This window comes from Coloeus monedula (genome assembly GCF_965178545.1).
Source record: "Coloeus monedula genome assembly, chromosome: 9".
Taxonomy (NCBI): Eukaryota; Metazoa; Chordata; class Aves; order Passeriformes; family Corvidae; genus Coloeus; species Coloeus monedula.
Window position 1 is genome coordinate 27,994,922 of NC_138789.1, and position 24,423 is coordinate 28,019,344.

Consider the following 24,423-nt stretch of genomic DNA (forward strand, 5'->3'; position numbering starts at 1 on the left):
GCTTTTGAAAAGGTATCTACAGAATACACAGAGGAGAAGCCATTAGCAATTTCTATTTCTCTTCCTACAGTTAGGAGCATTTTTCTTAAAAGAAGTAATCATCCTCCAGGCCCACAGTGGAGATGGAACAGCCTGAACACAGGGGCAACTGTTGGGTAACTCCCTGTAGCTGCGAGCCCCTGGGAGCCAGGAGTCGGCCTTTACATATGTGGGATGCCTAAGTTAGCTTACAAAAATAAAGCAAATTTTGACTGAGTGCTTTATTTACTCTTTCTTCTCCCCCTTTTTTTTTTTTTTCTCAGAGAAATGAGTCAACTTTTCCACTGTTTTATGTATTTAACACAGCAAGAGTGGTGATACGTAGTACTTCTCCCAACACTTTTAAGACCAAAACCAGTTCAAATATATATGGTTTGCTTTTTAAAGAGAAAATCTTTTGGGGAAACTTGCAATTCTGACAACAATGAGATGGAGCAACTGAACTGCACTATTTTTTTTTTTTTTTTCTTATGCAAATGCAGAAATGTAATGGCTATTTCAGAGCTGACCAACAGGGTACTCCAAAAAGTGAGAAATACTGAAAATAACTAATAATCACTGAAGACGTGCTCTAAATGGGAGGGGGAAAAAAGGAGAAGGAAACATCTCTTGCACATTAAATGGTGTAAAAAACCCCAGCTTTATTTACATTCCCATCACCACTCCACAGCTGACCAATGTGGGCTGTCATGGATGCAGGAAGCACAAAAAGAGACCTTCAGGGATGCTCCAGGGGAGAGCAGCTCTCAGGGCAGTTAGTACTGTCTGTCTCAAAGAAAAAAAAAGAAATTTTTCCAGCAAGGGCCACCTGGGTAAGAGGAGGCTCATTTGTGTGAATTATGCATGAGCATGCAAGGAAACGCTGCAGCAGGGAATTTCAGGGTGTGTTTTGGCAAGGCAAGGCACACTGAGTGGCCCATGTTTGCAGCAGATGTGAATTAATATGGCATATCTGAAGGCAAGTCAGGAATCTCCAATTTATACAAGTCATGACTGGACAGGGCTTTTTTTAGCTGCAGTTGGACTGGAAACTTGTACAGCAGCAGAGCAAGACTGGAAATACTTATTTAATATTTAATATTTAATAGTGGCTGTTGACATTAACTCCCCCTGCCTTCAGAAGTTTTAAGTAGGTTTCTCCTGCTATCCCCACACAGGAAAGAGAGGAAAATGTGCATCATAATAAATAAAAAAATCTGAGTTTACCTGAAGTTCAAGTGCTCCACTAGAACATACCCATCTGAGGCAAGAGGAAAAAGGAAGGGAATTAGTTAAAACCGAGCAAATGCAGCCAGAGTGGCTGAGCACGAAGCACATGCTGTGCTTTGGGAGCTGATTTGCCCCCCAAAGCTGGGCTGCAGACTCACATCTGCCCTGGGAGTTGCGGCAGATCACGGCGTGGCCCTGCACGGCATCGATCACGTCCAGCTGTTCCCCAGCTGTGAGCGGGAGGTCAGCGCGCCTCTGGCTGGGCACCGAGCACGCGGCAGCGGCCGTGGCGAGGACACGGATCTCCTTATGGTACTGCAGGACAGGAAGGAACCAGCAATTGCTCTCTATTTGTGGGCAATCTCTGTAAGGGCAGTGGGGAGGGAGGAAGGGAGAGATTTCAGGATGGGTTGCGAGGCTTTGGGGAGAAGGAGGGAGGAAAAACCCCTGCAACGTCTCTGATGAAGATCCCAAATTAGGGGAGAAGGCAACAGGTCAGGGGACAACTTTCCCAGCATAGCTGAGGACCAAGAAGGTTCCACCAGCTGTCTTTTACGCAAACCATGGAGCTGCTTTTCTCCTCTGGAAATCCCAGATTAGGGGAGAAGGCAACAGGTCGGTGGGACAACTTTCCCAGCATTACTGGGGACCAACAACATTGCAGCACGTGTCTTTTGGACAAGCCACAGAGCTGCTTTCCTCCCCTGACACAGCTACAAGGACACGCACCATAAATGTCTCTCTAAATAACTTCTCTTCTTTTTCCATCTTCTTGCTCTTTTCTTCACTGCTCTTCTTGAGTTTGAAGATATTTCTGCAAGAAGAGATGAACACACACACACACACACTTCTGAGCTCCATGTAAATAACCCCTGGCACATCTGGAGTTGCAACCCAAAGTCTAATTCCAGCCTTGTCTGCAAGGAACCCTTGGAAGAGGAAAGCAAACTGTTCACATCCCTGTTTCTCAAAAAAGGGTGAATAGACAACTCGAATTTCTTAGTGAGGCACAACTTGAGCCATTTTGTATCTCCATTTGGGATAATTTTTGGGGTTTTTTCGGTCTGTAAGCAGCGTGGGAACAAATAAACTCTCTATTGAGTGTTTCAAATCAGCCCCGTTTTTATGGAAGTCAACAATTCGCTTTTCCCCCAGCAGTCTGTCTCCTTCTGGTTTTATTTATGTTCAGAAATAAAGGGTCCCCAGATAACTCTCATCCTGAATCACTTATGGAACTGGGGTTGGACGCAGCTCTCCAGATTTTCTTTGGGTTTTTTAGCACATGGAGGAGAAAGTCCCCCAAGCAGACATTTATATGGCACTGTAAAGTGGAAAACAAGTTCTTATAACCCACTTAAAGGGAATGGGGCATTCCCTGCATATGGGGATGCCACTCTTTCTGGTACATGAAATTACAGCTGTAACACTCATTTTAAAACCAAGACAGGAAACAAACACCAAGCCAAAAACCCCCACCCATTTGTAATAAATTATTCATCCTTGGCTCATTTTGATGCACTTAAAATTAAAGAGGAGGCGAAACAAGAGCTGAAATTAGGGACTTTTAAGGTGTGAAGAGATTCCTCCTTGGCAGTCTCAGCCTGCAGGACCTGTGATCTCCGAGGAAGGGATGGAATTGCCTGGGCTCCCTGATGTCTGTGAAGTTATACCTGTGACTTTGCACAGCACAACCAGTGGTGTTTGAGCAACCCCATGCAGGAACTCTGTGGTGAGAACCTGAAAAATGGGTCTGTGTTTTGTATTTGTTTGAAGGTATTGGGTCATGAAAAAGGTTGTTGTGATGCACATTTTTGTGATCTGAAAGGGAAAGGAAATCTCCCACTTCATGGCGAATCTTTGTAGCACCAGTAACAAAAAAACCAAAACCAAAACAAAAACGCCCAAACAACAACAACCCCCAAAAAACCAACCAAACAAAAAAGCCCCGAACAAACAAAAAAAATTTTCCTTTTATGCACAAATGGCACACCAAGAGTCCAATATAATCAAGACTTTAGCCCAAATAATCAAGACTTTAAAATACAAGGCTCTTGCCAAAATCATAAAATCTTAGAATCATGTAATGGTTTCACCCCCTGCCATGGGCAGGGACACCTTCCACTAGCCCAGGTTGCTCCAAGCCCTGCCCAGCCTGGCCTTGGACACTTCCAGGGATGAGGCAGCCACAACTTCTCTAGGGCAGGCTGTGCCAGGGCCTCACCACCCTCACAGGGAGGGATTCCTTCCTAAAATCTAATCTAAACCTACTAAAATAGCAAAAAAGGAGCCAAATATACAGTAAGTAACAGCTTTTTGTCTCAGCTCAGTGGAAAGTCATGACAAGACTTCAGGATAAGACCTCTGGGTATCCCCCCCTTGTGCTCAGTTCAGATCCAAGAGTTTGTTTCACCCTTGAGATATTTTCTGCAAAGATTCCTGAAATCTGGCTTTAAAGGAAAAGGACCCTGGACTAGCAGCCAACACAAAATGTCTGTGCAATCAGGGACATCCCACTCCTGAAACCACTCAGGAGACGTGCACAAAGTGAGACAGAACAGGAACACAGAATGGAAATCAAGACCTTTCCACATCGTCGATGCTTTTCCTTTTGTCCTTGTACTCTCTCACCATCCGAAGTTTTGGCATCCGGACTTTGTACTTCTCATCCTTCCCTCTGAGAGGAACAGACACACAGGAATTCAGGTTTTTCCCAGCAGATCATGTCCCCTCCCCAGACCCATGTACCTACAGAGCCGGGCTGTTTCTCCGTCTCCCCCACACCCTGCACTGAAATCAAACACTTGCTGTGATTTACACCAGCACGCGCAGCCACCGCAATCATCTGGCAGCAAGACACCAGGACATGCTGTTCCTATTAAAAGTAATTTTTCTGACAAGGAACTGCCAGGACAAGGCTGATAATCGGGTCTGGGAGCCTGAGTTTTCCTTCCTTAGGAAAAAGATCTGATTTCTCATGTGTTTCAGGGAGCCGCTCCCTCCTTTTCACGTCTCTGGCACTAAATGGGTAACAGCGAGGAAACATCCTGCCAAATTAAACACACACAGGGAGGGCACCTGGATTGTCTCCAGAGGACTGAATCCCAGCCAGCTCATGACCCTCAGTGGGCTACAGTACCAGGCATAGGTTTGTGCCAAGAGGAAAATCTCCTTGGGCTGAGGACAACCCCAGGACAGGGCACCCTCCTCACCTGGTCTCTCTCTGCCCCACGTCGACATCGTCGTACACGTTGTCCTCCTGGGAGACAGCTGCTGTCAATCAAAATGCAGGAAAGAAAATCATTAGGAGATGTCATTTTGAGCCTGGTACTCCAAATAATGTATTGCAGAGGAAAATTTGGGCTGCTCTCATCACTTGACCCAAGGGGGACAAAGAAATGCAAAAGGAGACTCAGGACTTCCAACACCCAACAAAGGTCCAGCACAAGGAATGATGCTTGGGCTGGTTAGTTGGGTGTATGGGCAGTTTTCTGGGTGGGTTTGGCCACCCAGCTCCACAGATGGAGCAGGAGCAGCAGCAAAGCCCCAGCTTTGCACTGCAGCCAGCCTAGGCAGGGCTCCTATCCCAAGGACATGGGCATGTTCACTCCAGCACATCCTCAAGGTTGAGGTTGTATCCACCCCATTTATGTAAAGGATGAACTCGACCCTCCAGCAGGCAGGAATAAAGATTTTACAGAGAGCTGCCAGAGGGCCACGGGCTCACACACCACGTCCAGCCTGGGAGCAGTGGTTCAGCACGGACTGCTTCGCACATTACCTCCCTGAATATATCCAGATCTGCTGGAGGAATGCTCTTCTTTAAAGCAAAACCACCCAAAAATGAGCGAAACCCTCATGCTTGAGTGAAGCACAGATTTCTATCAAGTCTTCAAAGCTACTGCTGCCACATTACGTGATTTTTGGAAAGGCAGGATGCACCAAGCTGACTGTACAAAACATATGCCCTTTCAAACACACACAAATCCCCTGGAGTCAGGTACAGGTATGTGCTTACCTAAATTTGGTGCTGAAATGGAAACCAATCTGTGGATAGAAAAAAGGCTTTTAGAAACAGATCTGCACATCAGCATTGCCCAAAAAGCCACAAGCCCCAACAGGTTGCCAGTGATGGAGACAGGTCGAGGTGCATGGGCTCCATGGTACCAACAGCATGTGCCAAAATGACATTCCTTGCTAAATAGGCATTTCCATCCTGATAGAAGCAACAGCCATGTGTTCATCAAGCAGAAAATATCTACATTGCATCCAAAGAACAGCCCAAACTCCTGCTGCCCTTCCCAACAGCAAGAGTGTTGCTGGACAGTTGGCAATTGTAGTCAGTAGTAATCCCCTCCTGTAAATCTGCAGTGCCAGGGGTTGGCTAGGAATTCAAATGTGTCAATGTCTAAGATGATTTCAGGAGTTTTAAGGGTTCTTTGAGACAGGAGAATGGCACAAAACCTGGTGGGTGGCTCCCTATAGTGACATTTCTATCTAAAGGAGCCACTGACACAGCAGAGCATCTCTTGTGAAGAGGTTTGTAAGGAAAACAAACCTCCCTAACATAAAAGAGGAAATATTTAACCTGGATTTTCCAAAGAAGTAAGAAAAGGCAGCGTTTTCCTGGAGTTCAGGCACTGTGCACAGGGTGAGGCACTCGCTGGCAGCAGTGGAGGAGGGGTTCTGCAGGCAGGTACTGCACACTTGAGGAAAAGGCAATTTCCCTGGAAACTTATCCAGGGTTTTGAATATTAGAGTACCCAAAAAGGCACTGTAGGAAGTTATACAATATCCTCTACCGTGTTAGACTAAAGACTCACTGGCAAACTTCTTCAGCAGATGCTGTTGCCAGCTTGGCTCTGAATGGGACTTGGAATAAAACCCCTCAACCCTCAAGTGCCACATCAGCAAGGCCGACCCTAATCCTGGCTCACAGGTCAAGGCAGCAGGTATCACATTCCTACATTCCCTTGTGCACCTCGTGTCATGCTGAGGCATCAGAAAGGTACCAGAGGGAGCAGAAAATCTATGGAAACCTGGAAACGGCTGTAGGACCAGCTCCTGTAGATTCCTGATGCCAGAGGTTCTGGAGAAGCTGCACAGATGGACCACTGGCCACACATGCCATAGCAGCTCCTAGTGAGTTGATAGAAGTACTTTTGGCCTAAGTTTCCCCAAAAAAGCTGTATTCCTTACTCCTAGAACCTCCTGCTCTCTAATTATTGCCAGAAAGAGTCCTCAGGCTTGAAGGGGGAAGGGGTGAGACCATCAACATTTTCTTACCTTAGGTTGTCCTTGAGCCTGAAATTGTTCAGCTTCAACTTTTCTATCTTAAACAGGTTTCCAAATCTCTTCTGTTTTTCTGTTCTGTCCAAAAGAGAAACAGGTTTTAAATTAAAAGAGACACGAGGTGCAGAAGCAGCCCCAGAGATCCTGAGGCAGGGAAAGGAAGGTCAGCAGACCCTGGACCTCAGCTCAGAAGAGGAATTTAAGCCTTAACAGCATCATATGAATGATAGACTCACTGGGATAAGCACCAGCACAGCAAAAGGTGCTTAATTATTAAGTCCAAGATCAAATCCTTGCTTAGCTTCAAACTTTTCTGTGTTAATTGAACTTGTTCTCCTCTGACCCAAAAACTAGAGGGTGATCCAAGTTTATTTGGAGTGAAAACCTCTGAGGAAAGGGCAGCATTACCTAGAAGTGTTGCAGCGACGATTAAAGGAGCCACCAGGGGCACCTTCTGAGCCACCCTCCAGCACACACTTCTGTTGTGTGTGTCCTTGAGGAGCATGGTGCATGGCACACACTTCCTCCTGAAGTTTGAGAAGGGATGCAAATCTACACAGCAATTTTCTAGTAAAGTATCTGCAAGCAACCCAGATCCTCCCCTGGGGGTTGTTACCCCTGCACAAGGACTATTAAAAACCCTTTATGTGTATCAGCACACTTAATCCTGCACGCGGGATCAATAGAAGGATCACAGGAAGGCTGGTTTGGGGATTAAGACCCTGACCTCTGAAACCTGTAAATTTGGTCCCAAATGGTCTTCAAATTCCTCTGCAGCCCCAGCAAGATGCACTGCTCCTCTGTGAATCAGCAGGAGAGTTTCATTTCTGCCACTGCTCTGCACCTGTGTGCAGAGGGGCAAAAAAGAGGCACGGATGTGCTTCCCAGGGGGTGGGGATGTGCATGATCCATCTAGGAACACGCTTCCCTTGGGGTTGGAGAAGATGGTACACCCCCACCACACAACTCCCACGGACAAATTGCAGAGAAGTGACACTTCCTTCTTTTAATAACCATCCTGTCACCTCCAGGGTTTCAGCTTTCCCCTTTTTCCTCCCTCTCTGACACACACAGGCTCTACATCCACATGGAAGCTGGACTGGGATCCAGATGCAGGCCAGTGCAAGCCCCCCATCCGTAAGGGAAAAGCAGATGTACAGCAACACCTTGTTATCCCTCCCACACCGCTCCTCAGGAGAGAGCCACCAGATGCTCTCCAAGCTATTGTGTGCCACATATGCCTTCCCCAAGGGCTGTCTCTGTTCACTACCAAGGCAACTTTTTACTGCATGAGGGTAGGGAACCACACAAAACCCAACTAAACTTCACGTTTCACCTCTTAATCCATTTGGGAAGCTCAGGCAACATATAAACCCGAGGCTGCAAAACTCATTGGTTTTAAAACACACCCTGTGGAAGCAAACATCTTGAGAGGCTATATAAAAAAGAGCAGGTTGCAAGTTAGTTACAGCACATCAGGTTCTTTTCCAGCCTTCTGTGATCTCAAATGTGAGCACTTTGTCCTGTTTTATGGGGACAATGTGTCCCTTGAGCATCACATCTTTTGGCACACACAAAAAAGGTGGCAATTCTCAGTTACAGCCGAGCAACGCTTTTAATCAAGAGAAGGCAAGTGAGACTGTCCTGTGTGTTGGATGCAGGGAGAGGTCTGGAAGGGCAGTACTTCCAAAGGATGGAAGGTGTTACAGGAAAAAGGATCCCCCTCACTGCTTCAGGATTTAGTTTTGGTAGTGACTTTTTTCTCCCTAAGTGTCAGCCAGAAGGGAAAGAGGGAGGAGGAAGGGAAGAAACCCACCCATGCAACAACTTCTCTGCAGTTGAGTCAGGAAGAAAAAAGGCTTCCAGCCAGTACCTGGCATGTGAGATCAAGGCTGCATGGCCAGAATTTCAAAATACAGGCTAAGAAATTGCAGCTTACCCTGGTTTTGCTGGATTATCACCCCCAATCTCAACATCTTCATATGTTTCCTCGTAGCTGTTTCCTGAAACTTAAAACCAAGGCATGCCATTAAGACAAGCCCTGTTCAGTAGCAATAAGGTGAGGTTTGCTGGACAAATTGCACCCAGACCTTTTACATTTTACTCCCACAGAGGCTTCAGGGCTGCTCAGATGAGTTCCATGCTAGACATGTATACTACTCCCCACTGGTTTTAATGGGAATTCAGAGCAACCCGCCCAGAAGGAGACACTGTAGATGCTGACAGCGAAATGAAACCATTCCCAGCATCTCCCAGGGACCAGCCCAAATTAAAAGCAGCTCCTGTTTGAGCTTCCCCACTTACTGCTGTCTGAAGTGAAGGAACTTGAGGCATCTGAGCCGTGGCTGCTGGAAGACACAAGTGTGACATGGGGGTTTGCTGCAGCAGAGATTTTAAATGCCATTTTAAATGACATTTCATAGTCACAGGCGCTGCAAGAGCCCAGGCCCACACTCACAGTCTGTCCTGCAACTCCTCAACGTCGTCATAGATGTCCTCTGGTGCCTGCAGAGACTGCCAAGGGTTTTGGTCCAAGGCTGTTCCTTCCACCCCTGGCTTTGGAGCACCAACACCCTCGCTGTGCCCTGGAAATGAGAAAGGATCTTTGCTTTTGGAGCTTTTCTGAGGAACTTCCCTCGGGGCAAGGACACCTGTTAAGGGTAACACAACAAATAAGAGCCTGCAGATATATTTTCCATTCCAGGAGTCCAGTAAATTCTCTGCTCTGAGACACTTCAAGAAACAAAAGTGAACAATTTTCAAAGTTTTTAGCTTTAAAAATTTTAAAAGTCATAGAAATATTTTAGGTTTAAAAAAATTAAAATGTCCATCGATATTCTCAATTTTGGCAGCTCTGACCCAAACCTTCCTCACCTAAAAACATCCAAGAGGTTATTCTTGGGTCTCCAGAGAAGTGATTGGAGGGAAAGCTTGGCATGGTTGGTGGAAATGTTAAGATCCAAATAATGAACCAGACCTTTGGAATACACCTGTAAATCAACATCTTGGAAAGGACCCAAAGAGGATGAGTATCCCAAAGTTGGATTTCACTGAGGGCTGGAAGCAAGCCTGGGAGTTGGGTTAGAAAAAGATTATTACTGGAGAACTCTTAAGTGTCAATGTTAAAACTTTAAAACTGATTAAAGAGAGTTGGAGCAACACAGAAATGCAGCCACACAAATAAAAGCAGATAGTGTTGGTAAGTAAACATGGGAAGTGTCCAAGGCCAGGCTGGACAGGGCTTGGAGCAACCTGGAATTGTGGAAGGTGTCCCTGCCCATGGCAAGGGGTGGAATGAGAGGATCTTTTAGGTCCCTCCAAAACCCAAACCATTCTGATTCCTGCAGTAGGTCTTGCTGGACACAGGTGCCACCTCAATCTGGTCCAGCTAAAGACCAAAATTTCTGCGAAACATTCAAATTCCACCAAGAAGAAAAGCAGGCAGGGGTGGGACCCAACAATTCTCCAAATCAGCCTCTCTGTTTAAGCAGGAGGGTCACTGGGAGCACTTTGAAAAAAAAAGTCCCAACAGAAATTACCTCCAGCTGTTCAAAGGCCAAGCAAACCAGCAGGATTTTTTACAGAAACAGACACCAACCAAACCAGAAAATTATTATGAGGTGATTTAAAATATTAATAAAAAAAAAAAATACCTGAGAACCACACCAATAAAAATAACCACGGTCACAGTCAATTTACACTTTCTCCTTCACACTCCTGGTCTGTCCACAGGGCCCTTAACAGAGCTACTTTTCTCTCTCTCATCTTTGAAATGCTGCCATATCACACCAGTGGCTTGCAGAGCCTTTGCAGAATAGGACCCATGAACATTTATAGCTTAAGCTGCAAAACTTTGCTTACAGAGGGAATGTAATTTGGTTTAATTGTGCAGCTGAGGTGCCTATCAGCAGCTCTGGTCACTGTCTCAGAGTATCCTGGCAGAAGGAGCCCAAAGCCAGCCTGGCACCACAAGGAGATGGAGCAAGGAGCCATCACCCATCTCACTGAGGGACAGAGGGAGACTTCAGGCTCTCATCCTGCTCACGTGTGCTCTGCCCCAACCCCTTTCCTGAGACTCCATAAATTATAAGGAGCAGAGGAGATGGATTTCAGCTCTCACGGATAAGGGCAATCTGCTAGAAAAACAAACACCTCGGCCGGAGTTACGCAGATGGTTAACCAACTTAGGAAGCTATTTGCACAGCCAAAATAAATGATTCAGACCAGAATACAAATGCTCATGCAACCTTTTGCCCTGGTTTAACTAAATTGGTTCAAGAGTTGCATCCAAATTTAACGTTTTTTCCCATATGGAAGAGACATTTGGGCAGCAGATGGGGCTGGGGATGGAGGAAACACTCAGCGGCGCAACGAGATACTCACGGAGCTCTGCTCTGTCTTTTGCCAGCCCTGGTGGGGTTGGATACGTTGCAGTTTGGGGACTGGTCACATCCTGCTTCCCTTGCAGAACCTTCAGCCCACCTCTGCCATCTCCCTTGGCTTGGCTGGTGGGAGACATATATTCATTTGCACCTGTCTGGAATCAAGCGTTTGGTTTGGTCAACGCAGTCCTTAGAAACGGCTTCCTAATATATAATTCTATGATACATCTATGTATCCATAAGAATATAGGTTATCTGTGGACTTAAAAGAGTTTCACACCCTTCTCCATCAGCTTCTTAGGCTGAAGCAGGTGAGTGATGAACAGGCAAAAGAGAAGGCAGAAAATCCCCTGGGATTAAGGGCTCAAGCTTCAACTGTTTCCCAAAGAGAGGGAGGACAGAAGGAGAAGAGACACCCCATAATAATTATTAAAATGAATCTCAAGGATACAATACCTGGAAAATTTTGTACACTTCCAGTTTCGTTCTCCCATGACTTGGCTTTCCCTCTTTTTCATCCTCTATTATAGCTCTTTCTGGACTGAAATGTTCAGAAATGAGAGACATCTCAGCAGGCAGACACTTCAGCAAAGCCACAGAAAATCACACTGCCATATGACAGTGCCCAAGGAGGCAGCTCATTCTCCCTCTGATAAGGGAGATGCCCAAGTGACCACCAGTAAAGTAAGGGCAAATCCAAATCTAAAGGCCAGTGGTCACTCGGGGATAATACAAATCATTCTTGGAAGAGAGATAAACTAATATGATTGTTTCCTCATAGCAGGAATGGACAAATTAGATCCATTTGTAGTGGCACCTGGATCACATGGTGTGCCTCTCACCACACTCTATCAAGATTTAGGGAAGAAGATACAGCAACAGGGTGCAGGACTTGATAACTTTTGTTCCATCATCACATTTCCCACAAAAATTACCCCATTTTATCACATAACTCTTCAATCCCCATCAAAAAACTCCAGCCTTCAGACAGTGACCATGAATACACACCACGAGGAGCTTGGAGTGTGACATTTGTAGGGTGAAATTCAGTGTAGACTTTGCCTTGCCTTGGACCTAGAACCAGGTGCCCCAGCTTGAGAGGCTCATAACTCTCCCTGCTTACACTGGAAGAGTTCAGGTTCCAGTAGAAACAGACAGTGTAATTTTTTACAATCTCCCCTCCAGATATGCTTTAGAATGAAAACCATCTTAGCAACCGTGAGTGCTGGCATAGAAAAGCACCATCTATGCTGTCTTGGTCATGAAATATATGAAATATATTTCTTTCTATTTACTGAGTGTTGCAATATTCAATTCCTAACCTGAGTCAGTTGTGGGGCGAGAAGTTTGAGAGAGAGGAAAGGAAATTACCTGGATTTGGCAAAGGGGAAAATCTTCTGTTTCTAGAATAAAGAAGAGGAAAGCCTTCAGCCACTGTGTTTTCTCAGCAGTCAAGCTTTCACACAAGGCCTCAACTGTCAACTAGCATTTAAAGAAATATTTCTTTAGAAAGCCCAGAAGTATTTTGTGTTTGGAATAGTCATCAGGCAAGGATATTTCATCTATGTTGCAGGACAGGGCATACACATATTGACAAACTACATGGGGATAATGAAACAGTGCTAGGGTTGGACCAATGAAGCTACTGGTCAGCAAGGAAGCTATTTCAGACTGGAGAGATCGCAGAGGAGGAGGAAGTTTTTTAAATTTAAATAAAGATTTCCCAGCCTACCATAAAATGAGACTCTGTCCAAGCCAGAGAACCTCTCTGCAAATCACACACAGACAATTATGTTTGGAAAGCTGTGCTATTTCCCAGGCAGTTTGATGGCTTTGCAAGCCAGGACTTGAAAGTAGAGTTTGACATTTTACAAAGAGTAGTTTCCCCTGTTTCAGCAGGGCCAGAACTGATAGCCAGGACCTGGACATCCCCTGGCACGAGGTGATGTGTGCTCTCAGCCCAGCTGCCCCCTGAGCTCAGCCAAGCAGGGCTTCTCTAGGAGCAGCTTCAGCAATTCCTGCCCCGTGCCATGCAGGATCCTGCCTTCCCTGCAGGATATCCCCACTGCCAAGGGGAACTGCCACCTCTGCAGCCAGGGGGAAGCAAAAAGAATGATCTGCAGCAGAGATATCCCTGCACCAGGGGATGAAAACCCCTCCAGTTGTGCCCACCAAACTTGTTCTCCCTTATGAGCCAGGACTTCAAGGGTGCTGCCATGCCAAGCAGCCTGGCTCAATTTTGCTATTGCATCTTCACAAAGGGATTACCAGCACCAGCTCACCCTTGCCAGGAATTTCCAGAACATTTAATTGGATTTGTCTTTCAAAAATTCACATTCTTGATATTTGTGCCTAACATCTACTTGGTCTGCTACCAACATCCAGCTGGTGTTATCACTTCCTTACATTTCTGCAGTGGAAGTCAAGGGAACTGACTCTTCCCACTGGTGTGTTTGGGAATCTCATTAGTCTTTGTGTCCCCTCTGCAATTTCTTATTTATTTTTCGAGAGTCTTCACAGAGAACACACAGAGAAATTCTTGGAAGGTAAGAAATACAGATATTAAAAGTTTTCAAGACACTCACCTTGTGTTTTTGAGGCTCTGCCTTAGGTACTAGGAAAGATATTTATGAACAGATATTAATTTTTAGTCCATGTTAAAGTCACTACATTTTTAGTTGCAAAACTCAGTTTCAGCTGGGATGCTCAGCATCCAGGCACACATTCACCATGGACATTCACCATGTCCTGCAGGTCCCTCCCTTTGCTATTTGAACATTGGTTTACATGCAGGGAGCTGCAGCACCAAGCCTGAGTGGCCAGAGTTTTCAGGGATCTATGAAATCCCAGAGGGCTGTGGCAGTTCCCCCCAAGGGAGTTGCTTGGCTCCCTTCCCAGTGGGAGAGAAAATCAGTGCAACATGGCAGAAATAACCTCCCCAAAAGAGGCAACGCTGGAAAATGTAAAAGCAGAGCAGTGGCACCTTTCATAGAGAAAATCATACTGGGAAAAAATATTGATGGAGGTGGAAAAGTCTTGTGCTCTGTGTCCTTCTGCTCCCAAGAAGATGCTGAGGTTTGCCTCACTATCTTCTTTTTATTCTCTTCTACATGGGTGATGTCTTGTGATATTCCCCACTGCAGTTTTACTATAAGCATCATCTCACCCCCAAAATGTCTTTTTGTCTGTGCCTCAGAATCCTGACACTGCACAGAAGGATAGGACAGAGAATCACGCTTGTTATCCCAGACCACTGTGCAGCTGCTTTTCTCAACTTGAAGAAGCTGTATTATTTCCTGTTTTAAAGGTTTTTTTTTTTCCCAGCTAGCATGTAATTCACCTCATAGTCCTGACTTTCAAAGTACCTTCAATGACACACAAGGTTGTGGTGTCCCCAGACTGATTCAGGTACATCGGGGTTTCTTCATAATTATTCCACTCTTCAAGTTGAGCACTGAGAAGATGAAAAAGAGAGAAAAGATTTTCTTTTTCCTGTCCCTTTTAGTAGTATGAAAAAAAAAAATTCATCTTAAGGACAAGGAAATCAAGCACTTTGATAGTGAAGCTACAAAAAAAGCAAAGTGAAATCAGGAATTCCTCAGAGGGAGAGGAGACCTGTGGCAGATGCAGGGCTCAGCTGAACCTTCCCCCCGACTCCACTCTCCCACTGCTGGTCCTTTGGGAGGCCAGGCTGCATTTAGAGGGCTCAAAGCACATCAGGGTTAGAGTCTCCTGCCTACAGCAATCCCTCAAGGAGGAACAGAACAACAAAAAAAAAAAATCCAAGGAAATCGGAGTGCGGTGTTTTTCAGGCCTACTCAGGTACTTTGATAACAATTCCCAGCTGCGCTGTTTGGCACGTGGCTTCTCGTGGAAGGGAACAAAAGGGAAACAGAGATAGCAGAGGGGATGTTTAAAGGTCCTGCTCCTGGGCTTATCAAGCCACCCACTCCATGCCAACCCCGTGAGTGGCACATGCCAGCCACAGGAGGAGGGAAAGCACCACAGCTCCAGCACCATGCAGCCTCGAGTGTTGGGCTCCCCAGTCCAGTTCCCATCTCCCCATTCTCCTTCTTCCTTTCCTTCTCCAGAAATTCCCTTTAGTGTCATCTGGGAGGAGATGCACAGGGGGAAAACCCAGCATTCCTGAATTACCCAGGCGAATCCCTGAGTGTTCCCCTCCGCCCACAGCAGCAGTTTTGGGCATTTTAGGAATGTACCAGGAAGCAGCAAAGGTGCAAAACACAGCTTGTAACACACATGGGGGGACAGGGTAAGGTGGAGAAAGACCACCAGGAGGAATTCTAGAGGGAACTTCCTTCTTCTAACTGGAAGTCTGTAAAAAACCCCAGGGAGGGTCTGTTTTTCCTGGAATCACCTCACTGTCACAACTCGGCCTCGACAGAGCAAGGACTAAGGGCAAACCAGAACTCAAGGAACAAGAAGCTCAAGGTGCACTTTGACAGCAGTGAAATCAGAGAAAGAAACAATCCTTAAGTCAAGCAGGAGGCTGTGCTGATACCAGAGGCTGTCCCAGCCCCCTGCAGCCCCCCAGCACTGGGGACACTGCCTGGCTGGTCCCACAGCGTGTTTATCCCCAAACAAGCGATCAGAGCTCAAGATTAGTCAGCACATGAAACTATGTCAAGGTCTCTAAGAGACCAGACCTCATTCCAGGTGAGGCTTCGAGGAGGGGAATTCCATCCCCAGACTGCTGTTATTCTGCTTTTATGACAGAGTTAATTAATTCATTTTCCCCGTTATCACAGGGTTAATATTTAACAAGTGACCTATTGTAAAGACCATATCACAAGTGTTGGAGCAAGACAGCTAATCCTGCTGCATTGCATTGCTAGAACAGCTTCTTGTAGTGCAGAACAGCTTGGAGGAGGTTATTTTTTGACCCATTCTCTTCTGACACGTACAGGTTAAAAGTTAACACCAGCCCACACTGTCAGGAGCACCTCATGATGTCAAGAACAACTTGCTGTCGATAGCTGGAGGAGTTGTTTGGGCACAGAAAGTATTTTAAGAATTCCCCTCTCTTTGCTTTGGTTCAGCTGTTCCATTTCCCCTTTACACAAGTAGAACAAAACATGCATATGAGTATTTTCCTCCACTTTTGCTGTTCTTGTTGTACAAAACCCAGGCTGCTGCACAACCACTCATGCCAAGCCAGAGACCAGAAAAAGCCAGGATACCAAAGAATTGTGTCTGCAAGATTTTTGAGCTCTTTCAGACAAACTCGAGTGATTTTGGACCACCACTCAATAAAAACCTCACTTCAGCACGTGGAGACAGCTGAAGGGCTGGGATGGTGAGGGAGGGCAGTGACTCCTGTGCCCTGGTTGTGTTGGCTGCACAAACACAGGATCACAGAATCATGCTGGAGTACAAACTCCTTTACTGCTGGCAAAGAAACCCCCAACACCTGCGGGTTATGCCACAGCTTTGTTTCAACAACAGTTCTCAAAAGCATCTCTTTTCTAAAAACACAAACCTTGAGTACACAGCAAACAGGAAGCAAAAACCACACGGGGGGTGATGACTGTGCAATTAAAGCACTGCCAGTGTTCTCCTTCCCACCAGCTAAACCAGACCAAAAGACACATGGATATGGCTCTCCATGAGGCTTTAAGAGCTCACAGGAGGAAACAGGGATGAAGATTTCTCCATTAGGAGAAGGCCATCCCAACCAGCTTTGAGCTTCCCATCTAGGTCCACACAATCACAGAATCCCAGCGTGGGTTGGGTTGGAAGGAACCTTAAAGATGATCCAGTTCCAAACCCTCCCTCTCCCACAAGCAGGGACACTTTTCACTTGACCAGGTTGCTCAGGGCCCCATCCAACCTGGCCTTGCACACTTCCACTTCCTTGAACAACCCCCAGAGCAAGTTGCTGCCTCCAGGAGCGGGATGTTCCCCCCAGGCTGAATGGGAAATGGGATGGAGATGTTCCTGCCACCTGTGAGCCACACCTTGCCTCTCCCCAGGCTCACCTTTCAGGGGTCAGGTAATCCTCTTCTCCAGCAGCTGCACACAAACACACAGAGGGTTAGTGTTGGAAGGCAAGCCCAGGCTTCCACAGAGCATGTGGGAGGTGTGACAGGGGCAGCCCTTCCTGGCTGCACACAAAGGCAGGCGTGACACAGGATTGTCAGCAGAAACTGGGGACGTGGCTCTGGCAATATGTCATTATTTCATGTTTCCAGGAAACAACCCCAGGTTTCTAGAGACAGATAACCCAGCAATATTGGGAGGGCATGGAGATGACGGCATGTAAATATAACTAGTTCCCTCCTTCAAATTAACATATTTAGAAAAGGCAACTAGGCTAGAAGAGTTTCAGTGAAAAACCCTTTTTCCCTCTCATTCTTATCAAAGCCAGGGCACACCAATAAGCACTGGCACTGTAAAGCCAAAGAGACTTTAGCAGAGCCCTTCTTAGAAAAGCAGCTCCTTTTGAATTCATCAAAAGTTGTGCCTAAAGATCTGGCTATAATTAAGCCTGTATCTATAAAGAAACACCACTTAGCAGCTTAATAAGTGGTCCAGAATATTCTATTATGCAACATCAATAGAGTTTTATTATGGGAAACTGAACTTTTGCATTTCTTGATGCCGGAACACTTAATGACATTGTCCTCTGTTGTATTTAAAACAGAAGTGGGGGGGATTAGCAGACTATTTTCTAACAATTTTATTGTGCCTTCCCACAGTCGTGCACTCCAGAATCAAGGCATTTCCCATTGAAGAGGAGTGATAAAGATCAGCTCAGCTCATAGCCAGCTGCTGCTGCTTTACAGCCAGCTGTAAACTGCTCTCAACACGCTGCAGTTGGGAGGGAAGCGGGTTTCTGAGCATGGGATGGCGTCCAGCCTGGAAAACCAGACCCCTTTTCCAGATTAAGAGCGAAAATCGGCCCCACTGGAGCTGCTGGGCTCTTATTAATGTTTGAGGAAGAAGCTATAAACAAGTAACAACGTCTTTTTTCTGTGCACTTGAAATCACAGCCTCACAGATGTCAATAAAGTGCACATTTTAATTCATTTTCTACGGAACAGATCTGGGGAAAAAAGACTGAGTATCTCTTACTTGTTTCATTTCCTCTGTGGACCAAAGGCATGGTGCTTTGGAAAGCACTGAGATCAAACTTTGGGGGTCTTGGAGGCTTCTCAGGGGCAGGACCCAGGGATTCAGCTGAAGGGAGAGGTTTAATTCTTGGCCACTTGCTCCCCGGGCTGTAAGACCATTTTCCTGCTCCAGGCTGGCAGGAGGGAGGCTCCAATTCTGCTCCAGAGAAGCACAAGGACAGGCAGCAATTAGCCCTGATTTAAGCAAAAATCCATGCAGGATCATTAGTTGTTACACTGACATTTCTAACCAGCTCTGCCTCCTCCCAATTTCAGCATCCCCATCACACAGGGGGTCTCTCACCACGTTACCAGAATGGCAGAACAAATGGAAATGTCCATTTTTACAGATTTGTACCACACGAACCATGTTGGGCTCTCAGCTCTCGACAGCTCCCTTCCTCTGGATTATAAAATACCAGCCCAATTTTCTGTGCTGATAACACTTTAATCCGCCAGGATTTAGGGCCATGGCTGTTTGCAGTGCTCAGCCCAGGCGAGGTGGCTTTCCAGGGTAAACACAGACTTAAGGCTTTCAGGGCCCCATCACCCAGTGTGACGTCAGCAAGGGGACCTTCACAGCCTCTGAGTTTCCTAGCACCAGATTCTCTAAGAAATATATTCTCAGATCTTAAATATGACCTTTTGCAAAGCTGGGAGGGTGCAGAGTGGGGAGATTCAGGTTTAAGCTATTTTAATTAGAATTAAACTGTCTTTGCAGACCAGTCAAGCCTTTCACATCTGTGTGCAGTCACATTTACCTTGAGATTGCAAACGACCAAAGCACACCAAAACTAAGATAGTCTCCTGTCCTCAGTCTTCATCCTACTCTCAAAATGCAGACAATTACTTAGAGTGAGTTTTAAAAAGTTGTTGGATATGGGGAATCCTCCCCTTACCCAAGCTGAGCAGCAGTTTGAGCCCAATTTCTTATCTCCAGGACTCCCAGAGAAAGAACAGAGCATTCCAATGGGCCAGTTTGGCCTCTTGTTTGAGGGTCCCAACTCTTAGGAGCTTTTCTCTCCAGCTGCTGTATCCTGCACTTCCAGAGCACCTATATACTCACATATTTCTATATTCAGTGTTAAGAATACACCTTACCATACCTGTCTGGTGCTGAGCTGGCTCTCTTGATGCACGATAACCCAACTGGCAGAATGCAGATGCCACCACACCCTCAGCACCTGCTCCATCAGAGCTCCTGTGTCCCCCAGGACCCTGAGGAAGAGCTATCCCACTGCCATGCAGAGCATCCTTCCTCTGGGCACACCAGTCCAGCAAAGGGGACCTTCCAGAAGGTCGCATCCTGTCACTGCCTGATGCAGCAGGAGCTGAGTTTGCTGCCCGCTGGGTTGGGAGCTTTGGACTTGTTTTCTCATTGCGGGATAAAGTCTCTTCCCAGATCTGTAAGACATGCTGGAAAGAATCTGGGAGCCAAGGGTCCTCTGGAGTTGTTTGGCTTGATCCTTGCTGGTCAGCACCACAGGACAGCAGAGGCTTTTCTGAGCTGCTCTTGGGAGAACTCAGCCCTTTCTCCGAGGGGTTGCCCTTGTGCTCTTTGCTGTGCCCAATACGCTCCCTGTAACCCAGCCCGGCTTGAGGCTGTGCCAAGGGGTTGTGCTGGGTGGGCACAGAGGGTTGGGAGGTGGGGTGGGCAGGTTTTGATACTTTCAGCTCTCTCTCAGTCAGGGGCAGAGGGCTGGATGGGGTGTTCCCTGCAGAGCCGGGCTTGGGGGCGATCTCCGTGGGAGGTTTCTGGCGGGGCTGCCCCAGCTTTTGGGCCAAGTCGGAGCCATTCTGAAATTTCGCTCGGAGGGCTTTGAAATCAGTCACTTCTTCCTGGGTGAGGGGAGAGAGCAGAGCACAGAACAGCTGCTTACAGGGGTGGCGATGGGCAATTTAAACAATCACACTGTTTTCAGAGAGAAAGGGGCTGCACACTCAACCCTGGTCACCAAGGATGTGCCGATCCTGGTGAAAATTTAAAAGCAGTGGAGGAGAATTCACTCTTTCAAAGGATCCTCCAAAGGCTCACAAATCACTTCTGGTGAAGACAAAAGAGCTGAAAATGGGGGAAATGCAGGAGCAAAGCATGGAAGCCAAGCAGAATCAGTGAGGCCAGCACCTCCTTCTCCCCACTGTCACCCAGTGATGGAGAATTTCCCTCGGGAGGATCTGGCAAACACTGAATTCAGTGTTAGAGCTTCCTGGCAGAGGTGCTGCAATGCTGTTGATACACCTGCTGGCTATGAAAGCTGCACTTTATTTTCAGTACACAAGCACCAAACAGGGGAGAGGCCAGTGCTGCTCCAGAGATGTCCAGTCCATCTCCACCCTCCTGGAGAAAACTCCACCATGGGAAGAGATGCACTAAATATCCTCCTCGATGGTGCATTGCTAATGACCCTGGGGACCAAATGCTCTTCCTCCATGGTGCTGGTTCAGCTCAGGGACCCCAGGGCTCTTTGGATGCTTCTCCCCTTGCCTTTAATCCCACCCCAGGAAGCAGAGGACACGCAACCCAAACGTAGCACACAGAGACAACAAGAGCACCTCCCAATGCAGGTGATGGATACTGGCTCTGACACTCAATTCCTCCCCCACACAGTTAGCACACTCCAGGTTCTTGAAGAAAGGGAGCTAATCAGTGACAGTGCAGCTTAAAAGGGCACTTAAAGAACATTTTGTTTCAGTCCCTCACTCCCCTGAGTCCCACCATCCCACGCTGGAGAGAAGGGACCACAATTTTTGCCTGCAGTGCCGTGGCTTAAATTCAGCCCTGAACTGAACTAGGGAGAAAGTATGAAGAAAAATTTATGAGCTACTTAAGTCCTTGAACTGCTCTATAACTTTTTATATGCCATGATTACATTAGGTGCTCTGCTCTGGCAGCTTAGTTCAGTGCAAGGCTTCACGAGAACCTGTCTAATGAGGAAATTGGAAAAAATTATCTAGGACAGAACTTCGTTATTCTGAAAAAAGCCCCAGCCTTAAGTGTTAAGACAGAACAGATGAATAGCATACTGAGGTTTTATTGCATTTAATTGCACGATTTATTAAACACTGACAATTTCTCTTGAATAACCCCTTTCACTGACTTTATTACTTTCACAGGGTAGTACATGATGTAAAGAACCAGCCCTTGGGGGAGAGGTTTGAATTGCTCCAATTATATTTCATATTAGTGGTCAGCAGCCTGATGCCGTGTGAGCTGCCCAGACAGGCTAATCTAGCGGCGAGCCACGGGAATGGGAGCTTCCAGAGGCACACGGAGGATGAATCAGGAAAAAAAATGCCACATGCACCCGATCCCTCCAGCGATGCCGGACAGGAAACAAAGCAGTGAGGTACCCTAATGCAATTGCAGGGAGCTGCAATTAAGTGTATCACTGCTGCACATGCTGCAGCAGCAGTTGAAGAGTTCAGCGCTGTTTCCCTCCCCTTGCTGATTTTCCTTATTGTAGCAAAGAGTTCCTCATCAGCACCCTCAGAGACAAAGGAAAGAGAAAGGAAAAGGTACCTGCTTGTCTCAGTGTGCCCCAGGCGAGGCAGACACAGGGGTTTTTGGTCAGGCCTCTCCCTGGCACAGCCGTGGCAGAAATGGGCTGCGACAATCCCGAGTTTGGCACTATTAATTACAGAGGGATGGATACAAGCTTCCCTTTCCCTCCCTCAGATGGCTATTCCTCTTGCCTTGAAATGCCAGCTTCAACTGATTTGCCTAATTAAGTGGGAGATTATCTTGCTCGATGCACTCTCAGCGCCCCTCACTAGGATAGCGTTCCCCCAAAGTGCAGCCTGATGGGATGCTCATGGGAAGGAGGGACAAGTCTGGCCCTCAGCCAGCTGCAAGGAACTGCTGGGGTGGATGGGGTTAAATCGCATCCCATGGCCGCCTCCTGCACACCCACACCCAGCTGGGCAATCCATCCCTCCCCAGAAAGCTCCAGCAAATGCTGTTTCCTTGCACACGGCCGAGCTTTGCCAGACCCTCCAAAGTGCAACGAGTTCTCCCCGTCTCTGCAGGGATAATTTTCCATCAGAGCTCGGACTGTTTCAAAACCACAAACCCATCCAAGCAGCTCTGCTGTTCGACTCACACACCTTCAGCTGGCTCAGGGAGATGCTCAGCCTGAACAGAGTGCTGGGCAGGTCATACGCAGGACACACGTGGAGTCCCGGTCCCAGGAGCCCAGCGAGGGCTCAGGTCCCCTGAAAATCAGACCAGCTGACACGCCGGGAGAATACACTAATAAATTTAAAGGGCTGCCAAAAGCTCACAACGTGTATTACAGCTACATCTGGCCAAATAATTGACTGTGAATAATAAAACACTTGGCAAAAGCCCACGCAAGGATGAGAGGGGAAGAGAGCAAAAAGGAAACAAACTTCCACTGGCCGGAAAGCTGTGAGCATTAAGGAGTCAGGAGACAGAAGCATTACAGAGTCAGGGGGCAGCAAAACTTTCCATATTTTCTCCCTATAAATAAAATGCTCTTCAACATCAAGATCAGTCTAGGAAGCGAATAAAGCTCAGCTTAAGCCTCTGATAAAGGTGCCTTTCAGAAGGAGCATCAGCAGGAGGTTTGTGCTGATACCTTGGACTAATGAAAAGGAATCTGAATTATAGAATCTAGGAATGGCTTGGATTGCAAGGCACCTTAGAGATCAACTCATTCCAACCCCTGACCAGGTTGTTCAGAGTCCCATGAACCTGGCCTTGGACACCTCCAGGGATGGGGCAGCCACAGCTTCTCTGGGCAACCAGGGCCTCCCCACCCTCTAAGTGAAGAATTTCTTCCTAATATCTGATCTAACCCTGCCCCCTTTGAAGTCTTATCCTGTCCTTCCATGGCTTTGTCAAACATCTCTTTCCAGCTCCCCTGTAGCCCCTTCAGGTACTGAAATGCTGCAATAAGGTCACCCCAGAGCTTCTCTTTTCCATTAACTAACTAAATTGAACTAATTCTCATTAGTTTCCTGAAGTCGCTTCCCTAAAATGAATCAACACAGGAAGATAAACCCCATTCAAGATGTGGCAGGCCAAACAGCTGAGAGGAAGCACTGCCTGTTCCCCTCTTGGAATTTTTCTGGCTTACTCCATTCTTTATCTCGATTCCCAAGGGAGCTCTGGTGGGTAAATATTTAATCTCTGTTGCCCTCTGCCCTGGCGTGGGACTGCTGGAGCCAAGCCCAGGCACCCCGGGCAGGCTGACGAGAGTGCACTGCAGATATCATCGACTCATTAACCCGCCGGCTTCTGCCAGAACCCGAATAAATAAATAAAACCCAACTCTCGTTTTTGTTACACTAAGAGGCACAACTGCAGCTCATGTCAGAGTGAGAGGAGAAGAAAGCAGGCACTGGGAGCCCCTGCTTTGGGGCAGCAAAGCAGCATCTGTGTGGTCTCCACACAGAGCAGGAGCGGTGATAAGAGTGTGCACCTCACTCCCAGGATGAACTGCTCCTGGCACTCCATGGAGAGAACAGCCCCAAGCTATGAATCGGCAGCAGAAAACCAAGCAGAAATCCTTCCCCCAGGCCAGGTACAGAGGAGACAGAGCCCCAGCAGTTACCAGCTCCATCCCTCGCTGCTCCGGGCCGGTTCCAGCGGTTCAGCCCAGCATGTTCCTTGCCCTGTCCCCCACAGCTGCTCTCGCTCCCGTGCCCGTCCTGCAGCCACGCCAGGCGAGGCGGAGCGAGTCCTGAACACACCTGGGCTGAGGCTGGGTCTGCCCCCGGGGCGGGGAGAGCCTCACCTGGGCAGGGCTGAGCCTGCCCAGCAGCCCTTGACCTGACCCACGTTCCCTGAACCACAAATGTCAGCACTGCGGCAGGCTTGGGGTGGGAAAGGGAGAGATCAAGATTAGATTGCTTTGTGAGCGAAAGAATGGCACTTGCCCTCAGCAAGGGTGTCCCCACAGCACCCATGTGTCCATATGATGTCTATATCCGTGGAAGTTTATAGAATCTTAGAGTGGTTTGGGAAGAAGAGACTGTAAAGATCATCCAGCTCCAATCCCCCCACTGTGTTCTCAGGTCCCTTCTCACAGCTGGGGCCAGCAAAACCGAGGAGAGATGAGGAGCCCCACCGTGTCCAGCAGTAATTCCTGCCCCAGTTTTTAGGTCTCCCCATAGGTGACACCCACCCTTCTGCAGCAGCCCAGCCTGCACCAGGCTCTTCCCCACAGGGAAGCCAGAGACCTCAGAGTGCTTAAACCAGACATTTCCCCAGAGGAACAGTGTTTCCTTCATCTCTGGACAGCAGAGCCCAGCAAAACCATTGCATCCTTGCTGCAGCTCACGCATACTCCCTGCTGAAGCAGCTCCTTTCCATGGTAAGCTGTGCCTCAGGGTCCTAAGTTCAGGCC

General features: G+C 47.4%; 1 protein-coding gene across 1 annotated transcript; it reads right to left on the minus strand.

Moving 5' to 3' along the window:
- Positions 1-1,241: 1,241 nt before the first annotated feature.
- On the minus strand, positions 1,242-21,176 carry FYB2 (FYN binding protein 2; the record flags this gene model as incomplete). Its single annotated transcript, XM_082287402.1, has 19 exons — positions 1,242-1,279; positions 1,407-1,563; positions 1,978-2,062; positions 3,830-3,922; positions 4,458-4,518; positions 5,264-5,292; positions 6,532-6,615; positions 8,477-8,546; positions 8,842-8,885; positions 8,996-9,122; positions 10,921-11,074; positions 11,376-11,460; positions 12,291-12,322; positions 13,505-13,533; positions 14,285-14,373; positions 16,919-16,952; positions 18,015-18,209; positions 19,159-19,891; positions 21,159-21,176. The coding sequence occupies 19 exons, from the start codon at positions 21,174-21,176 to the stop codon at positions 1,242-1,244; spliced, it is 2,157 nt and encodes a 718-aa protein (XP_082143528.1).
- Positions 21,177-24,423: the final 3,247 nt, after the last annotated feature.